At 40.2% G+C, this 22,255-nt stretch overlaps 1 protein-coding gene across 1 annotated transcript in view; it reads right to left on the bottom strand.

Moving 5' to 3' along the window:
- ALDH1A2 (aldehyde dehydrogenase 1 family member A2) overlaps positions 1-14,941 on the bottom strand; it is a 98,077-nt gene extending 83,136 nt beyond the window's left edge. Inside the window, exon 1 of the mRNA XM_081229534.1 lies at positions 14,759-14,941. Coding sequence (XP_081085660.1) covers positions 14,759-14,875 — 117 coding nt within the window. The 5' untranslated portion in view covers positions 14,876-14,941. The remainder of the gene's footprint in view (positions 1-14,758) is intronic.
- Between the last annotated feature and the right edge of the window lie 7,314 nt (positions 14,942-22,255).

The raw sequence follows: 22,255 nt of genomic DNA on the forward strand, positions 1-22,255 counted from the left end.
GGGCATACTTACATTTAAAAAGTATTCATTATTTACCTAAAATTCAAATTTAACTAGGCACCGTATATTTTACCTGGCAACCCTACCAGGTTTTTGTGGATGTTGTACACGCTCCAAGGATGCCAAGGATGAAAACTGGGAGAAAGTCCATCTTATTACTATATTTAAACTTGCTTCCTGCGGATTTGAAGTACTTCATCAGTCAGAATAATAATTCCCAGTTAATAAACAGATATACTGACACCTCAGGAAATCAAGTGAATTTTGACTACTGGATGAGACCCAGTTCTAACTACCGAAGCGCATTCCATTTATAGTAATTTTTCTCATTAAGAAAAAGTAAAACACGAAAGGGACAACTGATATCTTCAGTTGAATTAGAAGTTAATGTCATGAACTACTACATTTAAAGGCCAATATCATCTTTCATTGATGTTACAAAGCAAATATCCTGTGCAAAGAGGGGCTGAAACACCCCTTAGTGCACATCCTAAGGTTGAAGAGGCCTTTGAACCAATAAATGAGTGATTTCTCCACAGGAGACTAAACATTTCCTTGTGACAGTAAACAAACAACAAGCTGAATTTTATGTTGCACAACTATTTTCATGTATCTGTTGATATAAATAGTTAAAAGAACAGAGGGATCATTGAATTTTTTCTTTCAATTAAAATTAAAATTTTTGTCCTTGACTTAAATGTTAGCAAATACTTTCAAACATAATTATACCTATTTTGTACTTAAATAATTAAATCCTTCCTCTTTGCTCTTGGCCATTACAAATATACAGAAAGGTCTATGTGATACCTTCCTTACCCCAGGAATTGGATTGTAATATTCGTAGTCATTCATTCCTAAAGTCCTAAGTTAATAAAATGTGATGAACTAATAAGCCTAATTAAGCATAGCTTATAGAGTCAATTTCATTACCTTAAAGTCACATCTAATATTTAGGAAGAAAGTGTTTTTTTGTAGACCTCAAATCACCTTAATTTTTCTTTTCCTTTCTTTCTTTCGTTCTTCTTTCTTTTGTTTTTTAATAGTTACCTTCCCAGAAAAGGGGAAAAAGGAGACATCAAATGAAAAGCTCAAATTAACCTTCAAATATTTGGTTAAGAAATCCTTTTTTGCTATTTACATAAACCATAAGAAAAAATCTTGCTAGGACGTGATTTTGAAGCAAACCTCATGTTGGGGGTAAGGCTTGCTAAGAAATGCCACTGAAAGCTGCCACTTGACCCGGAATTCCTCTACAAGAAAAACTAGCCATAACTACATGTGAGACTTATAAGAGAAACTGCCGGAATGTCAACTTCATTTGCAGCAGCCCCATATGGTCTGATCACTCTCCTTGGCATGATAAATCACTGGCAGAATCCTTACCTTCCTACGTTTGATCTCTGCTCAGCAAGATGTGGTTTTGATGTGAAGAACTCCAGATCTCTTGGGTCAGAGACAAATAGCAGTGGCACTGACCTGCAAAGTGCTAAGTCTCTATTAGACTCAAGTGAAAAGCCGTAGCTTCTGACAAGTTCCCTCTCCACAGAGTTTACCCGACCCACCGTGGTTTTCGTGAGCTTAGGTTGACAAAGAAGCTGCCAAAATGGTTTGGAGGAAAAGTGCCAACAAACCTTTTCTTTCTACCACTATCACCAAGTATCAAAATCAATGTTCCCTAAGACTTAAAGGAGGAATTCTCTTGGGAGTCACTGCTCTAATTTCTAGTACTCTAAGTGTTCAGTGAACACAAAAATTTTTATTTCCAGTAGATCTTTATGACACTGCTAATCACTCATTTACATAAGGAGAATCATTAACAGAGATTTCTGTGGACTACTTTTTGGTAATTATAAGGACATCCCTGGGAAAATATTTTTAAAAAACACTGTTCTGGGGCTTCCCTGGTGGCGCAGTGGTTGAGAGTCCGCCTGCCGATGCAGGGGACGCGGGTTCGCGCCCCGGTCTGGGAGGATCCCACGTGCCGCGGGGCGGCTGGGCCCGTGAGCCATGGCCGCTGGGCCTGTGCGTCCGGAGCCTGTGTTCCGCAATGGGAGAGGCCACAACAGTGAGAGGCCCACATACCACAAAAAAACAACAACAACAACAAAAAACACTGTTCTGAGTGAAAATTTTGGGTCCCAGAAAGACTGTAACTAGATATACAAACAAGTTTGGTATTGTCCTTCTGATCTCATAATCCCAGGTTGGGACCCAGGAAATTAAAGAGTTCTGCAGAGTCAGGGTGGGATAAAGAAATCTTATGACTCTTCTAATCCAGTCCTTTTTATAAGTACTAGGTGGGTTAGTAAATAAGCAACTCGTTCTGTCCTATCACTTTATAAGTAATAAAAGTGATGCCTAAGGAATTTAAGTAAGTCACCCAATATCACAAAGCATTTTCATATCCTGAGAGCCTAGCATACGAGGAAGTACTAAATAAGCGATCGAGCAATTTGTTCATTCATTAATTCAGTGACTATTTATCGTGTGCCTACATGTACAAGGAACTGCTAAATGAGCATACATCTCTGGCAGAGCTGGGACTAGAACACAGGTCTTCTAATGCACAGTCCACTGCCTTGCTCACTACTCTACAATATACCTTGAGGGCTTCTATTTCAAAGGAAGGGGTAAGTGGGAGTGGAGGAAGGGAGTTTTCCTTGAGAGAGACAGAGAGGGAATATGCATGCGCTTTCTTTAAAGAGAGAAAGCTATTTATTTCAAAACACTTTACCCTGGAATTCACTTTGTAGTCCCAGCATTCTGTCTATTAGTAACTCTGCAAATGGATCAGACAATATTATTTTCTAGTATTCATCCACTTACTCATTTATTCAAACACAAAAATGTGCGGACCACACTTTGTGCCAGAGGTGCGATGATACCAGCTTTCATGAAAATTTGAATCCAGGAAGATAAGTAGCCCAGGCATTAAGCAATAATTGAATCCCTTGATGTGACATTATCAAACACACAAGTTATTTAGCAGTAATAATAAAGATATTAGATAAACCTAAAAAAACACATTTGAAAGATTTCTCACAAGACAGTTGGTTTGTTCAGAAGTCATTTGTAACTCTACAAATAACAGCAGAGTCACTCCAACAATTGTAAGACAAAAAATAATGTGAAATTTTAGTTGGCTGTAATGATGAGGAGCTCTGAGAAAGCAGAAAGTGTGCTACCATGTTAACAGCTGCGTTATTTCAATAGCCGTCCCACTACACCCTCACAATTAAAGACACTCATAAATAAGCCCTTCATTAGCTCTCTGTAGAACTAAGTCACTGACTTTGCCAGTGTGCATAAAAGCAGAATGTTTGGTTTCTGTTTTAGCTAAATGTAGTTTACGTACTCATATTTATACATACGTGACTAGACTTAATGTTGAGCAATCATCTCTCTCCTTAATTTGGATCATCAGGAGTTCCCAAAATCACTCCGAAAAGAACTTCTTTTCTTTCTTTCTTCTCTTTTTCCCTGTTGGAATTCCTGGTAATGACACCAGAAGGTGGGCAAACCTCATTAGTCTCCCTGCTGTTTACAAGACAGGATTTATGCTCAGTGTGCTGAACACAATGACACACATCACTAAATGGCTACAACTACCACCCAGGCTTTAATCTGAGAAATTTTTCACTTGGTACAAATACCTATCAGCATGGAGAAACATGGAAGAGCAATTACAGCCAACACATGTAGTCTTTTAAGAGTACCCAATAAATACCCATTTGTGAAGGTTAATTTAATGCAACCTAGGCTGTTATCTGGAATAGTATATGTCACCAATTCAATCCATTAAGTAATTACTACATTCTCAAGAGGGCTCACAGAAGTCAAATGTGGTTATTCCAGGTTCATTGCTTCTGGTCTCCCTAGGGACCATTCGGGCCAACAGCTGGAAGAGCTGACTACAAAGGTTCCCAGGCACAGCTAACCACTTTATGAAAACAGGTAAATGAGTCTAACCAAGGAATGAGGGTCATCAAGGGCCTGTCTGAGAGAAATACTTAGGGAAGCAGAAGAGAAGCACAAGTGCGTAAAAATTTAAAAGGAGATGGAAAAGGCGAGAAGAAGGGACGTTTGACTGGGAAGTAGAGGAGAAAGGGAAATGTGGTCTCTCTAAAAGTGAAGACAGAAATCTGGAGATTGTAAAATCTGGCTTAAAGGCAATAACATGACAGACAGTAGTTTCTTTAGACAGGATTTTTGAGCCATTTACAATGAAACATTAATTGTGCATCCCAATCACCACCACCCTCTGTCACTGCAACTCTGTTAAAGTTTGGTTATTGCATGAATTCCTGCAGACCACTGTTTCTCTATTCTGCATCCCTGCTGAGGTTACGTGTAATAGATGGATCTAACAGTAGTTAAGCCTTAGTGAGAAACGGTTGCTCATAAAGGCAAGATAGAACATATCCACCCAACTCTTTCTGGCAAGTGCCTCTTCCACACCATTTATAGTCAAATAACACAAAATGATGGCCTATGGGGAGAGAAGAAGATTTGAAAGCCTACGAAATATATTCGCTTTCAACAGTCTCATTAATTCTCACTCCCAAGTGAATCTGAATAACCATACCAAAGAAAAGCACTTTTTGACGGAAAAAACAAACAAGCAGGTGTTATTAAGGGCCACGTGTGACTACCCAACCAGTGAGAATCCAAAAATACAGTTCTTTCCCATAGCCTAAAGAATCACACCTACCCAGGTGATTCATACCTAAAGTGTTGATTATATCAACTTTTTTTTTGTTTGAACACACACTCTCATCTTTATGTCAGGTTGAAATTGTTGCTGATGATAGCTATAACAATACCAACTGGACTTAAGGTTGGGATTTGTAGTCAGAGAACTGGGTTTGGGATTATCCTGTAAAACATTTAGCAGAGCTTTAGGCTAATAATCCAAATTTTTTTGTCTTTGTTGTGGTTTTTGTGCTTGTTCTTATTGTTATGAGGAGGGAAGGAAAAGGATTATTTGAGTCTTGGAATTGTCACCTATAGCTATTGATCCTGGAAAAATTAATTAACTTTAGTATGCTTGATTGTATCACTTGTAAAATGGGGATATTGATATAATATTCACATAATAGGACTGCCACAATTATTAAAAGCAATCATATGTGAAAAGTACTTTGGAAACCATAGCATTATATAATGAAAGGATAATATATTAATTAAGTATTAATAAAAAGATAATTCCTTGCTATTAGTAGCTATTAATGATAAAATATAACAAATATTCTTTCAACAAATATGCCCTAAGCATTTACACTGTAAGACACTGAACTAGATGCTTCCAAAATACCAACATGAATGAAAGTTTATAAACGAGTCTAGTTTAGGAGTAGAAGATTACACAGAAAAATATAACACAAGGCAAAAATTGCACATTTTAGTAGTAGTGCAAACAAGTAACAAGGGCTTTCAGAGAATATGTTCATCTGTTAGGTATTACATAAGTAACATCCACAGAAGGGCTAGATTCAGTTTTAAGGTTGGAGAATTTCATTCTTCGGTAGGTTCTTTAGAATTAGAGGCACACATGCACATATCAAATAACTTAGGAAATCCAATTACAAAGGTGAATGTATAACACCAGCTTTGAGTTTAAAACACAATGAGTTCAAATATTAACAAAAAACAAAGTAATGCTATTTTCAAGCCTGGTGCTAAGGAATAATTTAAATTCTCTAAACTAACAGGATGAAGCATAGTACTGAATTAGTTAGCCAAGATATAAATGGTACCATTTATATTAAAAGGTTTAGCATGTGAGACAATAACATATATCATTGCTAATACATATATATGGAATCTAAGAAAAAAAAAAAGGTCATGAAGAACCTAGGGTTAAGACGGGAATAAAGACACAGACCTACTAGAGAATGGACTTGAGGATATGGGGAGGGGGAAGGGTAAGCTGTGACAAAGTGAGAGAGTGGCATGGACATATATACACTACCAAACGTAAAATAGATAGCTTAGTGGGAAGCAGCCGCATAGCACAGGGAGATCAGCAGCCACATAGCACAGGGAGATCAGCTAGGTGCTCTGTGACCACCTAGAGGGGTGGGATAGGGAGGGTGGGAGACGCAAGAGGGAAGAGATATGGGGATATATGTATATGTATATGTATAACTGATTCACTTTGTTATAAAGCAGAAACTAACACACTATTGTGAAGCAATTATACTCCAATAAAGATGTTAAAAAAAAACACAGAGAAACTCTAAAAAACACAAAAAACAAAAAACTGAGTAATATAGCATATTTAGTATTGTTTTAAAAGAGTGTTTTATTTCTGGAATAATAATATTGATAGTTCTACTAGTAGTAATAATAACAATAACTTATTGAGGCATTACCGTCTGGTAGTTTTCTAAGTGCTTTACATGTATTAAATCATTTAATCTTCACAACACCTTCCTTATCTTACAGATAGTAAAAGTGAGGCACACTTTTGCTTGCCCACAGTTACACAGTTAGGCAAGTGACAGAGTCAGTTTTGAAGTCCAGACTGCCTGGCTGCTGGACTCATTATTTTGCCAGGAAATATGTGATTATTAAGTACAAATTGTTTAAATGGTTATTTTATTTATTAATGGGATCCAGCAGAATAACCTCCATGGACAATATAAGAAAACATGAATTAATTCAATAAATATTTACTAAGTAAAAAAATAAATAAATAACATATATCATCCATGAATGCATATACATGTATGAATATGTATACCAATGGGAAAGATAAATGCCAAATACCTCTGAGAAAGGAAGGAGAGGAGAGAGGGGAATGGGAGCAGTTCATAGGGGAAGTGTCAGTGTATTTCTTTAAAAAGATTAGAAGCAAATAGGGCAAACAGTTAAGAACAAACAAATCTGGGTATATGTATGCATGCTTGTTATATTGTCTATACTCTGCTGTATGATTGAAATATTTGATTTCCTCTCAAGTATGTCTAACAATACAATGTGCTGTTGCTGTGCTGAAGCTGAAACGTCTCTCTACCTTCTGAATCATCGTGGTGCTTTAACTGCATTCATGTCAAGAATTTAGCATCTTCTATCATGCACCATAGTTATCTGTGTGCATGTTCTCACCCCACACCCAAATAGGAATCCTCTCCAGTCTCTTCAGGACAGGGTACACATCTATGTATCTTTTTGTGCCAGACAGTGATTAACAATGGTTTGTACACAAGAGGCTCTAATAAACATCAGATGAAGAAACAAGCAAATAAATTCAGGGGAGCAAAAGGGTAGCTCTGACTGCAGTTAAAGATAAAAATAACCCCGAGATAATACAATTAGATAACCTTCCCTGTGAAAATCAAGTTATATTGGTATGCTGGTTATCAGACTCTAAAATATAGATAAGGCAGAATTCACTGGTTTCATGTTCAACCAATCAGTCTCATACTATTTCCTGATTTCCTCCCAAAAAGGATTCAGTGAGAGAGTCCAATTTTCACACCTGGGGAAATAAGACTTGAAGTTATCCTCTGCAGACCTGTAGAGACATTTCATCATTTTGTCTTCCCAGGCAAGGTCTTCTTATTTCCCCTCTTCCTTCACCCTAAACCCTCCATCATTACACACACCTCAATCCATATATTTGGTGTGTGTCAATGGTGGGGGTTGGAGGAGGAGGGAAATAGGTGATTTCTGCCTGTTAGTGAGTTTACTAAATTCACACTACTTTGGTAGATCCACTTATCTGGAGGTAGGTTCCATCCTTACTGAGGGAAGAGCTATACATCTTATACCATTTTCTGACTCAGCTTTATCTCTTAGAAATCCCTAGAAATGACCTAGGGCAAAATATCCTAAGAGTCACTGGACTTGAAATCTGAAAACAGGCTAGACAAATTAAAATTATGTATAAGAACATGTATAAAAATATAATCTTTAATTATTTTGAACTTTTCCCCTATAGTTTATAATCAATATTGGAAAGTGTTTTGGTACCCATGATATCCTAAATTCTGTCTAAATAAGGTGTTTCCAGTTTCAACTGGACAATAGGTTTTCTTTCCAGAGATCTAGGGATAAAGAAACTGCTACTTTGGCTCTCCAAAGGTCAGATTGTGGTAAGGAAAGGAAATAGAGCAGGTATCTACTTCTGGAGGTAACAGAGTTGAACTGCAGTAAAAGGAAAGAGTCCTTCTATAATAAAAATTAGAATGTTCACTCACAGACATTCTAATTTTTAACCACATTCTACAGAAGTCAATAAACCCCCAGGTTTAGCCCCAGGGAAGTTTTGTTAAGAGCCCGGCAAAAGTCTAGATGGTGAAAGCACTCAATTATTATTCCAGTTGGAATTTTCAAAGGCTGGAAGTGTTTTCAAATCATGTGACAAAACAGAGATTTACTGTAAATAAACTCATTAAGATTTGAAGGGAAACAATATACACATAACTCCATCATCTTACAAGTAGACAGACTAGCAATAGAGAAATGCCTGAGATAAGAAATTCCTATTTTGGGTTATCTCATATATCTGAAAGGTAGAATGGAATAAAGCTCAAAGACATGTCTGAAAAGGCAATTAAAAATTAACCAAGGTGACACTATGGCAATCATTTCTCTGCATTGGTTTGGTGTTTGAGGGGAAATGACTGGCTTTGAAATTACCTGTCACAGCAAACAAAGAAATTAAAGAAATGCTAGGAGGACTTTCAAAACAGTCACTACATGGGTGCTTTTACTTTTTGGAGGGTGAAGTGCCCCCAGATGGGGCAATCAGAACCACTGAGAAACTCTTCAATTTTAAATTTCATAAACTAAGATACCTTCCCATTTCCAAAAGGTATCTTGTGAGAATGTCCTCCTGTGCTGCCATACTTCCCAGATTTTTGCACCAATGACTTGGAAAGATCTTTCTTCAAACTACTTAAAACACCAGAAATGACTCTCTGCCATCTGACATTTAGGCCCAGCCAATTGGGTATACTGAGGCATATGGATGCAGAATTTTGGCACAAGTGTCAGACACCTAATTTGATTATTAAAATACTGGCTGGGAAATTATTTTAGTAACTTTTTAGTAAAGAGAGTCCTTGGTAGGGAAATCTCCAAGGGATCCCATTTGATGAAAATCCAGTGTAAACATATAAGGATTCCACAGCTACCCAGAATATTAAACTCTTATACTTAATTAAAATTGTAAACAATGGCCTGTTTCAGAAAACTTTATTGGTCATACATTTCTGATCTTTCTTAAAATGGGCATCCATTAATTTGAAACAACAAATGTATTCATCACTTCTCAAAAATGAAATGGATCTAGCCGTTAGCTGATTATCATTATATGCCACTTACTTTCACACACCTGCTCGCCTAGTCCTGACAATAATCATCATGTAAGGTAGGTACTACTATTACCTTAATTTTGACAGATGTAGAAATTGATACTCAGTGAAGAAACTCCCTGAGAGGAGACACTGTCCATACCTTGCTTACTATTGCATCTCCAGAATCTGGCACCATACTTGGCATTGTGTGGTGAATAAATGTTATCTGCGCACATAGCTAATAAGTACAAATCTGACCTAGATTTGAACAAAGGCCTATTTTTATTCAGAGCCTTTCTTTTTCCTAAGTAAGTCAAGGGCTTATAAACTTTTTCTGAAATGTGGGTCATACAGTCCTGTTTTAACTACCTGACTCTGCCATTGTAGTAACAGCTACAGACAATATGTAAGTGAATTGGTGTGGCTGTGTTACAATAAAGCTTTATTTACAAAATCAAACAGTCTGCAGTTTGCTGACCCCTACAAGCTGTCATTAAGATAACTGAAAAGATAAAAATAGACATTAGTATTTGTATTTTATTATCCAACTGAGAAAGACTTGAGACAGAACTATGTTGATATTTGAGATGTTTTTATTTTGGTCATGGTTTGATCATCAGGCTAATCATCGTCTAATGCAACAGAGAACTTATGCATGCCTGGCTTCTCTTAAGCCAAGCTGCAAGGAAATCAGACCTCACAGAACACGCTCCTCAGAGAATCTTCTACCCTTACATAGAGAAACTATAATTCCTCATTTTATAGAAATAAAGGACAAAAGCACCTCAGCAAATGATGATTCCATATGATTCCTGCCTGTATAGTAGAAGGCATCAGGCAGGACCCCCGAAAAGTTATCTAATTCAAGTCCTACAATGAAGTTGTTTAGCTTTCCTGGGTTAAATGGAGATGATACAAACATCAAAAAGCGGGCTTCCGTGGTGGCACAGTGTTTGAGAGTCCGCCTGCCGATGCGGGGGACACGTGTTCGTGCCCCGGTCCGGGAGGATCCCACATGCCGCGGAGCGGCTGGGCCCGTGAGCCACGGCCGCTGAGCCTGCGCGTCCGGGGCCTGTGCTCTGCAGCGGGAGAGGCCACAACGGTGAGAGGCCCACATACCGCAAAAAAAAAAAAAAAAAAAAAAACATCAAAAAGCTGTCTAATTATGAAAAAGTATAGTTTTGAAAACCTGAGGTCCCCATTAAACGCGAAATTTGATTAACAGCTCATGATCAAGCAGACAATCTTGATTAGAGCTTTGGAAGTAACCAAACCTGCACCATCTTTTAAGAAATAATCCCTGGTATAGGCAAGAATCTTGCCTCAGACCTATAAACACCCCCCTACTAACTCATAGAAATAGCAAATATAGTAATGTAAAGTGAGGGAATCAGAAGTCACAAAACGTAGCTCCTTCTTAAAATAAGTAGACCAGTTTATATTCTCTCCATGTTTGCAACAGAAGCAATATACAAAAATAAAGATTTAAAACTCTTTCTCTCAAAAAAAAAAGTATGTGACTGTTAGGAAAAGCAAAGTGTATGGTGAGGAAAGCTCTTATCAATTTTTTGTAAGTCAAGGCCAAGGTCTTCCTTATCAATTATTCCTACTTCTTCCTACTCTGTCTCCTTCAAAAGGTTTTGCAAGGATCAAATAAGATACATATGAAAGTGCTAGGTAAGCCATTAGGTCCCATACACAATGTAAGTGGCATTATAAGTATTATCATTATTGTTATTATTACATTGATCAACTGAATTACTGCCATACTGGTAACCAAAATTTGGCATTCCATCTTTCTAAAAAGACCTTAAGCTTCTAGGAGGCCCATGCTTCCTCAGCCCAGCCAGCTTAAGGAAAAGCACTGTTGTTAGGAAGATGCCACTTAAAAATCCTTTGAACTGAATTGAAATTGATCCCAGGAAACAGTAGGTGTTCAATAAAAGGTTGTTAAATGAATAAATAAAAGAATAAATAGTAGTTACCCAATGCACATTAGCTCTAATTTTCAGTTAATTGCCTTTTATTTTTTTCTCTTCTAGTTTAGTGGGTCAGCCCTCCATAACCCCCTTCTTCCCTATGTCTTAGCTCCTCACAGTATCAAATGCTAGAGGAAAACAAAACCCTTTATGTTAGTGTTAGTTATGGGCATAAACTCTCACTGAAAAGTGATCAACAGAGAGACAGCACAATGCATGTGTGTATAGTGGCGGGCGGGGGGGGGAGGAGGGACTAGTAGAGTCAGAAAAGATGATAGAGACAATAGAGAAGGTAGGGGTGGGATAAAGTCGGAAAGTTTTCAAAGATCTGGGAATCTGGAAGAGATCTCCCCTGCAGTTAGGGGCAGTCAGCAAAGAGCAAGCCTTGATTTTATAATGTGTGTACTCCTATAATATATTCAGATATACAAAAATTTAAAAACCAGACTGATAAAACAGGAACAACTCAGAAAATCTTTAATTCATAAAAGCACAGCTAAAAACAATAACACTCCTATGCTAGCTGTTAAGCAGTCTCCTTAGGATACAAGGAAGAGAGTGCACATTCTTCCGGCCCCAAAGTGGTCCCCTCGCTACTTGATGTTGGTGGAGTTATCAGTCTTTCTTGACTAACGCAGTCTGCAGTTTTTGTTTTGTTTTGTTTAAACATATTCCTTATCACTTTTAAAACTTGGGGTCTAGCTTGCTGTATTAGGAAAATAAAAATAGATATATTCCAAAAAGTGGTATTGCTATTGATGATCAGTTCAAAATGGGTGCTGGAACTTCAGAGAGGAAGGCTTATTTGAAAAGCTAAATGTAATTGCCCGAGAGTCAATACAAAACCACGAGTTCAGCCCTTTCAGCGCTCTTGGGGATTGAACTTTAATTTTGGAGCATTTTCACTGGACGGACAATAGCAGTAATTTTTATTTCTTATGATCTCCCCTATTCCCCTTTTATAAAAAATGTAAAATACTTTTAGAAGAAGAAAGAAAATGGTGAAAAATACAGAAAAATACAACATCACAAGTGCAAAGTTTTCTGAATGCATGCTACTTGAAATACTCAAAATATCACCACTTACATAAAAGTAGTGACTTTATACTGGTCCTCAAGTCATATTTTAAAGTCCTGTCGTTATATAGCCTTCACTAAAGAGTTTTTGTTTAACAAGACAAAAATTATTAAGGATCCATCTATATTTGCCTTGTACCATTTTCTGACACAAATATTGTATTTCGTTCCTACATGTTATTCAACAATCACACTAGCATAATAATATTTTAGCTATTACCCTTTTAAGAATTCCTAATGAATGTGGTATCACTGCTCTAAAGGACTGTGTACTGTACCTTGTTCATTCTTCTGCTTAAACTCACTAACATAATTTCCTGATCATAAGTGAATTTTTAAAAACTCTCCATTAATCTTACTTTCCTTTTAAGTAAAAAAAAATCATTACCCATTACCCTCGGCTACCAAAAGAGCAGCTTCTGCTCTTCATGTTAAAGATGCTGCTTGCCCATGCCGCTTGTCTCAGAAAATTCAGAAGTCTCACTAAAGAGCTGAGGAGGAAAGTTGCTGGGAATGTTCGCAGATACCTGATTTTACAAGGTTTTGTGAAAAGAGCTTGCCTTTAGATTAGTAATACTCAGTGTTTATGAGGGTTGTTTGCCAAGCCTAAAATAAGGTGCCTCCTCCCCACAAATTAAAGAATCAAGTTACAATCCATTATTTCATTTTTGATTGTTTTTCTTTGTAATAAGTGGGAAAGTGGATACTGGATAAAAGTCTCCCCTGAGCTAAAAGACTCCACATTAAAGGCTTCAATTAGCTATAAATCAGTTGTCTTTCCTACTGGCGGAGAACAAGAGAAAAAAAGAGAGCGAGGGTTGTCAGAGAAAAAGAGAACTGGAAGAGTTTCAAAATTAAATTCCTAGATACCTAAAACTCCTTTCAGGGGCTGTGAGGAAAATCCAATCCAAAGTAAGACTAAAATCAAACCCTCCCAAATCTGAAGTCCTCTCTCCAGCATAGCTCTTGCATCCTAAGACCTTTAAAGAGAGCGTGAAGAGGTTAGGGACCCTCATAAAACAAAACTCTTTTGCTGCATGCTTTCCCTGCTTGTTCCTAAACCCGGAGAATTGCCACACATTGGCACCATTGTTATGCAAACAACGCCTAAATGGTTGTAACCATTAACGACCTCTCCTTAAAATGGCTTTCAAAAATTTGTCACACCGTCTAAAAAGCTAACAGGTACATTAAATCCATCTAAGTTGGCATTCAAAACACAAGTCACCCTGATTTTTATCCTAAAACTTAGCAGGTAAAATTTCAATATTCTGATGGATTTTTTATAAATTTCACTTTCAACCCTTAAGCCAAAACCAAACTATTTACTTCTGGACAAAATTTAGTTTATCTCGTAATAAGCATGATGGAAAACAACTTTAACCGTATTGTGTGTGTGCAGTATGTGTTTAAGTTGATTGGGCGATGTCTGTAGTAGAAATCAACTAAAAGGAATAGAAACTCAAACAGGACAACTGTAAAAGGAACTCCAAGAAACATTTTAAATCGCATCTATTTCTCTCTCCCACCCCAATGCCATAACATAACCGCCCCCCCACCGTGTGTATAATCAATGCATTTTTTTCCATGTCGAATTTGTGGGAAGTAAATTCTATTTATATTAAGGTAGCGAACTCATTTCCTTTTTATGTTGTGGTGCAACAAAAAAAAAAATCCTGCTTGGCGAACCCGAGATGTCAGAGTTCATTATAAAAAGTAATTTTTTTTCAGTTCAAAAGCGAACCCGTTAATTTGCACGAATTTAAAGACTTCTCAAGTTTTCCAAGAAAACTGCCACTGCCTACAGAATTCGAATGAAATGCTGACATCGGATCTACTGTACTCAGCAGCCAGGTTTCCATGAAATCTGCAAAGGCGGCCAGAGCGCGGCGTGCCGGACGCTCCTACGCGAAAGCCGCTCGCAGCGCACCGTGCGGACTGCCGAGGACCCGAGCGCGGCCAGCAGCCCTGCGGCCCCTGAAGGTGGACGGCCGAGAAGAGACGGCCAGGCTGCGTGGCCGACCTGGCGGGGAACCCTTCTTACCCCTTTGAGGAGTGGAAGCGGTGCCGACGCCTTCCCCGCAGCAATCCGGACGCTGAGAATCCGACCAGAAGGCAGCGGCAAATGCGGTTTGGGAAGGAGCCGTTGACGGCGACCCTCAGCGCCGCGCAGCAGGCTGGGGCGAGTCCCCGACGCGTCCCAAGATCCCGGCAGGACTTCAGAAGCCCCAACACCGAGGATGGGGTGTTGTCCCTCTGCTGCGCGGGGACGACAGGCTGGCCCGTGAGACCCGGGCCCCAGACCCCGTCACGCCACCCTCTCCCCCTAACAGACCATGGAGAGGAAGGAAGGTTCTAGAAAGTCTCCGTGGACGGCCGGCACTCTCGGCGCCTTACCTTGGTGTACTTGATCTCGAGGTTGGGCGTGGGCGACGGCAGGAGGTGCAGGGACGCCATGAGGGCGGCGGGGTCGGCCTTCACCTCACCGGGCATCTCGATCTTACTGGAAGTCATGAAGGCGGGCCGAGGTCTCGCTCGCCCGCGGCGTGGGCTGTGCGGGCTGTGCGCTCGGTCCGCGAGCCAGGGGCGTGCTCGCCTGTATATAGGCAGGTGTCAAGCTGGGGCTCTTCTTATTGGACGTGAGGGCCGAGGCGCGGGGGGCTGGTCCATCCTACCTAGGACGCCCCGGCTCAGCCCCGATTTACATAAAGCCCGCCGCCGGCGCAGCGCGGCTCGGACGCTCCGGGCCCACGGTCAAGTGCGCCTGCCGTACCCCTGTCCCCCCTGGCCGCGGGGGCCGGCCCACGCCCACGCGGCCGCCGCAGTCCTCGACGGCGGGAGCGCAAACCTGCGCCGCGGCCGCGCGGGGCTCAGCTGGCTGGACTGGCCTCGCTCCGGCCGGGACAGTGTCAGCGGAAGGCACACCTTGGCGGATATGGGGCGCGGGTGGTGGACCCGGAAGCGGAGCGGGGGCTGGCGGCGGACCCGAGCGGCCCGGTGCTGACGCGGCCCCGAGAGCGGGGCGCGGTGTCGGCGGGAGAAGACTGGGGCGCTGTAGGTGCCCGGCAGAGGATGGGGCGAGCGACGCTGCAGCGGACGCGGAGATCCCCTACTGCCCGGCGCCTGCGGGAGCCCGTCTCCCCTTCTCTCCCGGGGACCCGCGGGACACCCTCCGCTCTCCTTCCCCGGGCATGTGCGCCCGGCCCTCCGCAGCGACCCCAGTCCCCGCGCACACGCACTTCCCGAAACGCGGCCCGAAGCACGCCGTGGCCACAGGGTAGGGGACGAGTAGTGATGGGCGCGAGTCTCTCGCCCCACACTCAAAATGAGTATCCCCGCGAGCCTGTCGACGCCGCGCGGCCCTCGCCAGGACTCTCCCGCCCAGCTGCTGCCCTCTGCTGGCCGGGACCACCCCGGGCGGTCTGGGCTGCGCTGGGAGGATGGAGCCTTGGTCCTGGTATGCTCCGGGGAGTTGCAAGTTGCACTGACCCCTCTGGTCTTTCTCGCATGCCTCTTTCCAGCCTGTACTCTCCTCGCCCCCAAACACACAAGGATACACCAGCTTTGCTTTTCTGTTGTTCTTCACGCTAACAGCTATCATGCCGCCAGACACTGGGCTTCTCACTTAATTGCCCCTTTGGGGTTGAGCTCCCATACCTATACCACCCCCCCCACCGCCCAATTTAAGCGTTTCTGTAGCTCCAATAGATCTTCTAGTTTGTGGGACGCTAGAGGTCAGCATATAGGTCTACGTCAAGAACACAGACACCCCATGTCAGAATGGGCTTTGGGCTCCATGGGCTAAATCTGGAATCCAGATAAAAAGACCTTTATAGGTCGCTTCCCTTCCCCACTCTCCATGTAAGCCTGGCAGAGGCCTATTGATTCTTTGGATGTTAAATGTCAGCCAGAAAAGATCCTGCCTTAGATACTTTCAGTAACTAATACTGCCCTATGCTCAGTGCTTGGATACTAAACAACAGTAGAAATAGACCTAAATATTTCATTTTAGTATTAAGTCTAAAGAAATAACTTCCAGCCTCTCAGAGCCCAGAGTATCTACACAAGGTTACCAGAGTGAATTGGGTTTTTGTTTTTGTTTTTCTTGAGAAACTAGGAGCCTTAGCTTAGGCAGTTACAAGATTTCAATTCACAGGGGATCTCTATGGCCAAAAATTATGCCTTAATAATAACAGTATATGTTCATGAAATAGATGAAAACCTTATAGGGTTAGAGATGCAACTGAGAGATAAAAAGGTTAGTTGAGGAGAGGGAGAAGTCTATAGCAAGGGAAATCAGTGATGCTTGTGGAACAATTCTACAAACATGTTTGCACCTTCTAATGCAAGGCAAGGTGCTAGAGACTTGTTTACAAACAACATGGACAGCCCTGGACGTTAGTGAGCTTAAGCCCTTCCCCATGGAGAGGGAGATCACTGACTATGAGAGGCTGTGGGGAAAAGTTACAAAAGAGCATCAACAACATGATCTGGGTGCCCCATCAAGGAAGAGGCCAGCTCTCTGGGGACGCTGACCTTTGAGCTAGGCCTTAAAAGAAAGGTCAGGCTTCAACAAGGGAGAGAAGGACTGTATAGGAAGAAGAGTCCACAAGAGCAAAGGTGCAGAGACGTGAGAATGCTTTTTATGGGACATCAGTGGTGCTGGGGGAGCAGCAGATGAGGCTGGCAAGGCAGTTGACTCAAGGTTGTATGGGCATTTATTCTTGAGGCACCGAGAAGGACAAGTCATCAAAAGATTCTGAGGAAGAGAAAAGGGAAACCTGTATAAATTAAACTGATAAATGAATATTGTCAAGAAAGACTATCACAGGGACTTCTCTGGTGGCGCAGTGGTTCAGAATCCACCTGCCAATGCAGGGGACACGGGTTCGAGCCCTGATCTGGGAAGATCCCACATGCCGCGGAGCAACTAAGCCCGTGTGCCACAACTACTGAGCCTGTGTGCCACAACTACTGAAGCCCACGCGCCTAGAGCCCGTGCTCCACAACAAGAGAAGCCACCGCAATGAGAAGCCCACGCACTGCAGCGAAAAGTAGCCCCCATTCACCACAACTAGAGAAAGCTTGTGCACAGCAACGAAGACCCAACGCAGCCATAAATAAATAAATAAATTTATGAAGTTTTTTTAAAAATTAAAAAATAAAGAAAGACTATCACAAACCAGAAACCATTGATTTATATTCTCCACAAAGTATAAGACAGGGGTGTTCACCCTTGACCACCTCTGGTGTGCTAACTCCAGTTCCATCACCATGGCTGGAAGGAATAGGATGATAGAATTATTAGCGTTTTTTACACAGTGAGGAAGAGTAATAAGAGATCCCCTTCTTGTTCAGGCAAGAAAGTGAGGATCTCTTGGCTTCTCCTAAACATTTCCAAAACATTTCTTCTAAACATTTCCATTTCCGCTGACTACTTCAACCGTAAATGAAGGTAACTTTTCTAAGCTCTCTGATTGAGGGACATTTTCTCTTCCTGATCTTAAGTTTTGTTTCACTTTTCCCCATCTTTTACTATAAACATTTCTGTTCATAGATTTCTAAGATTTTTTTTCTTTGCATGATCATTCTCTTTTCCCCTATCTTCAGCTCATGATTGTGGCCATTTTTTTGTCCAAACTCTAATTCAAGATGCAGGACAAGATTTAGCAGAAAAGAATAGTGAATTATAACTACTTCAGTCTTCTTGGTTTCTATTAGTAGAATTTATTCTGCTGTTACTTTCAAAGCTGCCTTAAAATCTCTTCTCACATTCTTCTTCTTTCCTCTTCTCTCTCTTTTATCATCTTGTTTTGTTGTCCTCTCATTTCCTCCATAGATTTCAACAATGGTTGAAGTAGCAGTCTTTATCTTCAGGTTTCTAACATTTTGAATTTCAGTCTTTTCCCTGATTTGGCTAAGAAACATATTTTTTGCCCACCCTTATAATGTTTCCTTCTCCCACCCTCCCCCACTTGTAATTATCTATTTTTTAGGATACATTTGTTTAAAACCCCCGGAACAAGGGAACATAAGCTATAGCATACTCTATTTATTTCCTTGTGAAAACATTTTATTAGGCCTGGTGGAGCCAATATCTTGGGGTTGTAAGGAGAAAAATAAATTCTTGCTTCATATTTCCTCACCTAAATAGTTGAATTGCAAAGTTGTAATTTTCAGGCATCAGCTTTATGTGAAGCTTGACTTTAGGTATGAAACCATAGCAATTTAAGCTTCTCTTCAGATTACAGTTAAAGGGGAAAAGTATTTGTTAAACTGAGAAACATGTTTTAGAAGTCAATGAGGGAAACTAAGTAGAGCACAAAGATTTCTTCCAACGAAGGAACACTTTTGGTTTTGACAATAACTGAATGTCCAGCTTGGACTTCAATCTTTTGTGTTTAGGGGCTATTTCAGCCTCAGGTGGCCCTGCTTAATTGCCTTCCTGTTCCCATCACTAACCACGATGACAGCCTACCTTTTCTAACAGATACACTTGCATTTTAATTTATCTGCAAAAATAAATCACACATTATAGCATTTCCTTCTTCTGAGTTAATTGAACCAGTTCCTTAAATGTCTCTAAGTCTAATGATTTGAAAGAGGCATGGTGTTTGAAATATTTTAAAAATTAGGGCCCTTGGGTTGTATGCAGAATGATCTCAGTGCTTATTTCAGATATAAGTGTTTCCTAATGATCTCATTCATCTCAAATGGGATACGCCTGGCTACTTTATTTGAAATGTTTCCTGAAAACTCTAACAGGAAAGCTTAATGTAAGGTGTATTTATAGAGGAATGGTATTTAATATATTAACAAAAGCTTATAAGAGCTTTACATATTTTTATCCAGAAATGCTTAATGAAGTATTTTCGACCTATTATGAAAACGTCTATAAAATAAATTCACTCATATTTTTAATTTAATGTGAATGTTAACTTTTTATTGGGATCTAAATGCTCACTTAATTATTCTTTTCCTTCCAATATCCAGAAGAAAAGAGGCTGAGATTGTGCCATTTATTAACCATAAAAATTCTCTACATATTAAGTCCCCATGCCCAATGTGGCCTCTGGTCACTATATTCTATGAAAAAGAGTATTTATGGTTGCAGGGAGTAGATTCCTAATTGGTCATGACTCCAAAAATCATGTTTTATTACAAAACACGATTCTTTCCTTTTAAAATATATCCTCCACCTTTTGAGAGCCTCAAGAGACTATTTTAAAAGTGGAAACTAGACTCCTCTTTGTTGTAAAGCCCAGTTCCACCTCATATATGTTTTAGAGGCTTAATTTTGGGTGCAGAGATGAGCTCAGTACATTATCAATAATCACGCTTAACAGGAATAGGGAGAAATTAAAATCCCAGCTCTGCTGGGATTTTCTTATGAGCCTGAGGAAAAAGGCATTAGCTCCCTCTGCAGTTGATGGTATGTATGTGCAAGTGAATACTGTCTAAAAAGCAACAAGCTTGGATTCAATGTACATGTCTAATACTGATAAATCTTTGTTAGATGTTACAGTTTTAGTCTGAATTACTTTAGAGGAAAAAAAATCTTCAAGATCCAGACAAATTTTACACTGCAGTTAGTTTAGGAGAGGGACTTTCATTAAAAGACTTTGTGACTTTTAAGAAAAGAATGATAGGGCTCATTAGCCAAATTTACCATAAAAGGTGCAGTACTTAGAACCCTACAGTCCCGTTCACATTATAGTTAAGAGAAGGTAATATCCCAGAGCAAGTCACATGGGTGTGTCTCAGATTGGAAACAACTATTTTTATCATCATGAGTGAAGAAGAGTTAATAATAGGCAAGCCCCAGAATTTATTTTTTTCCTCACCCAGATAAGTGGTTGGCATGGAACTAAGTTTGCTCTTCTGTTTTTCTTTTGTGTTCCTTAGTTTGCATTTTTCTTTTTACTTTAAAAATTCTTCATGTCTACACATAACTAACTCTTAACCATTACTACTACTCAATTTAAGACTCTCCCGTTCTTAAATATAAACTTCTTCCCCAACTCCTTCTGCCCTTACACAGTCATTTACCCAGAGGGTCTTTGGGCATAAGTAATCCTCATATGAACTTTGTGATATTTGGGACAGGGATCCATGTTCATGTTCATTAGAAAATGAGGCTAAATGAACAGTCATTGTTCTCCTTTACTTGCTGGAATGAGCCATTGAAAAGATAATGAGGAACACTTTAGATGTCTTGACAATAGAGGGGGAATGCCAGCATCTTTCTTCTCAACCCCACAGTTCAATCTGTGAAAGGCACAGGGCAAGAATGGGAGGCATTCAGAGCCAGGATATAGACATCCAATTTGGACATCAAGCCCCAGACTACAAAGGAAGGGTCTCTTGCTTCAGATATATATACTCCCCCTTTCAGAGCATCTGTGACTCCTTGACTACATTGCTAAACCGGGACTTTTTTTCTCCCCCTATCAATCAAATAGCTTCAATTGAACAAATATTCATTGATGATACATTATGAGCCAAGCACTGACACAGAGTCTGTGAAGAACCAAAGAGAAGTGTGTGGAATGACAGTAACTGCATATGTGAAATAATTCAAGGGCCATATGAGACAGGAAAGAAGTGAGAATATGCAGTGCAGAATGAGAGTGAAAGAAAGTGGTATCAGAAAGGAGACAACCTATTACAAATACTTTTGTTGGGGCTTTCCATAGGCCTAATACTCTTCCAGGTGCTATGAGGGACATAAGACACAAGTGATAAAGGTAACATTTTCCAAAACATGGCCCAACAAAGAACTCCTTTGACATTTTTTAGTGTAAAGATAACTAATGTTATCCAGTAAGTTAACTACTTGTAGAACTGGAACTCCCAAAAGCAAATACCTGGATTGCCTCCCACTTCCCAAATCCTAGTTAAATGTTCTCAAGTAATAGACTGGCACAGGCCTAGCCAGAAGAGAAAACACAGTAGGGACTAAGGGCAGTTTATTTTTTTCCCCACTTAAGAACAAAAGACAGCATTAAGTTTGACACTACTAATGCTTACATACCTGCCATCGACCTGCCACTTTACTCCCGCTATTACATTCATGGAATAGTCCAATGGTTTTCAGCCCAGTTTCCAATTATAATAATTTAGGGAGCTTTTAAAAATATGAATGCCCAGTCCAATTTCCAGAGATTTCTATTAGTCTAAGGTGGGGCCCAAGGCATTGATATCTTTAACAAAGCTTTCTGGTGTCTATAAGACACAGCCCAGCTAGAGAACCACTGGTTAACCCACAGAATGTTAACTCTGTGGGGTTACTTGAGTCCACTCTGCAGCCCCTGGATTGGAAAAGTGGACTCCATGCTTCTCACTTTGTAGTGCTCTTTGATTTGCTATTTTTAATTTACTATTTGAAAAACACATCAAGCCTCAAATGGATTGACCTTTCTGCTAATGTAATTCACCTAAATTAACAGAGGCAATTAACTAATTTATATTGGAACGGTGCACTTTCCAGTTCACATTTATCAACCCTTAAATGCTTGATCTGGTGTTGCAGTTTAAATTTTTTATTACTACCCTTTAAATCTGAAGAAATGTCTTACATCTAATTAGCCAAACTTACATATTCAATTAATAGATTCATTACAGGCTAATGAATCTGGAGGCAGCACCAGGGTAACATCTGCTTGCCAGTTGAAAAGACGCAAACTTTTCTACTATGAAAAAAGAAAAGCGTCTGTTATATAACTAAAACAGCTTGAGCTTTCAGTTTTAACATTTCTGCATACTATAATGCTCTTAAGGAGTTTTATGGGCCTGCTAACATAGCAAAAGCAATATGTTGTCCAGAGATGGCCGCCTTTCCAGAGAAATATGGAAATCAGAATTGCAAAAGAAATACATATCCAAAGATACTTT

This window comes from Mesoplodon bidens, assembly GCF_964165515.1.
Source record: "Mesoplodon bidens genome assembly, chromosome: 3".
In the NCBI taxonomy this organism is placed as follows: domain Eukaryota; kingdom Metazoa; phylum Chordata; class Mammalia; order Artiodactyla; family Ziphiidae; genus Mesoplodon; species Mesoplodon bidens.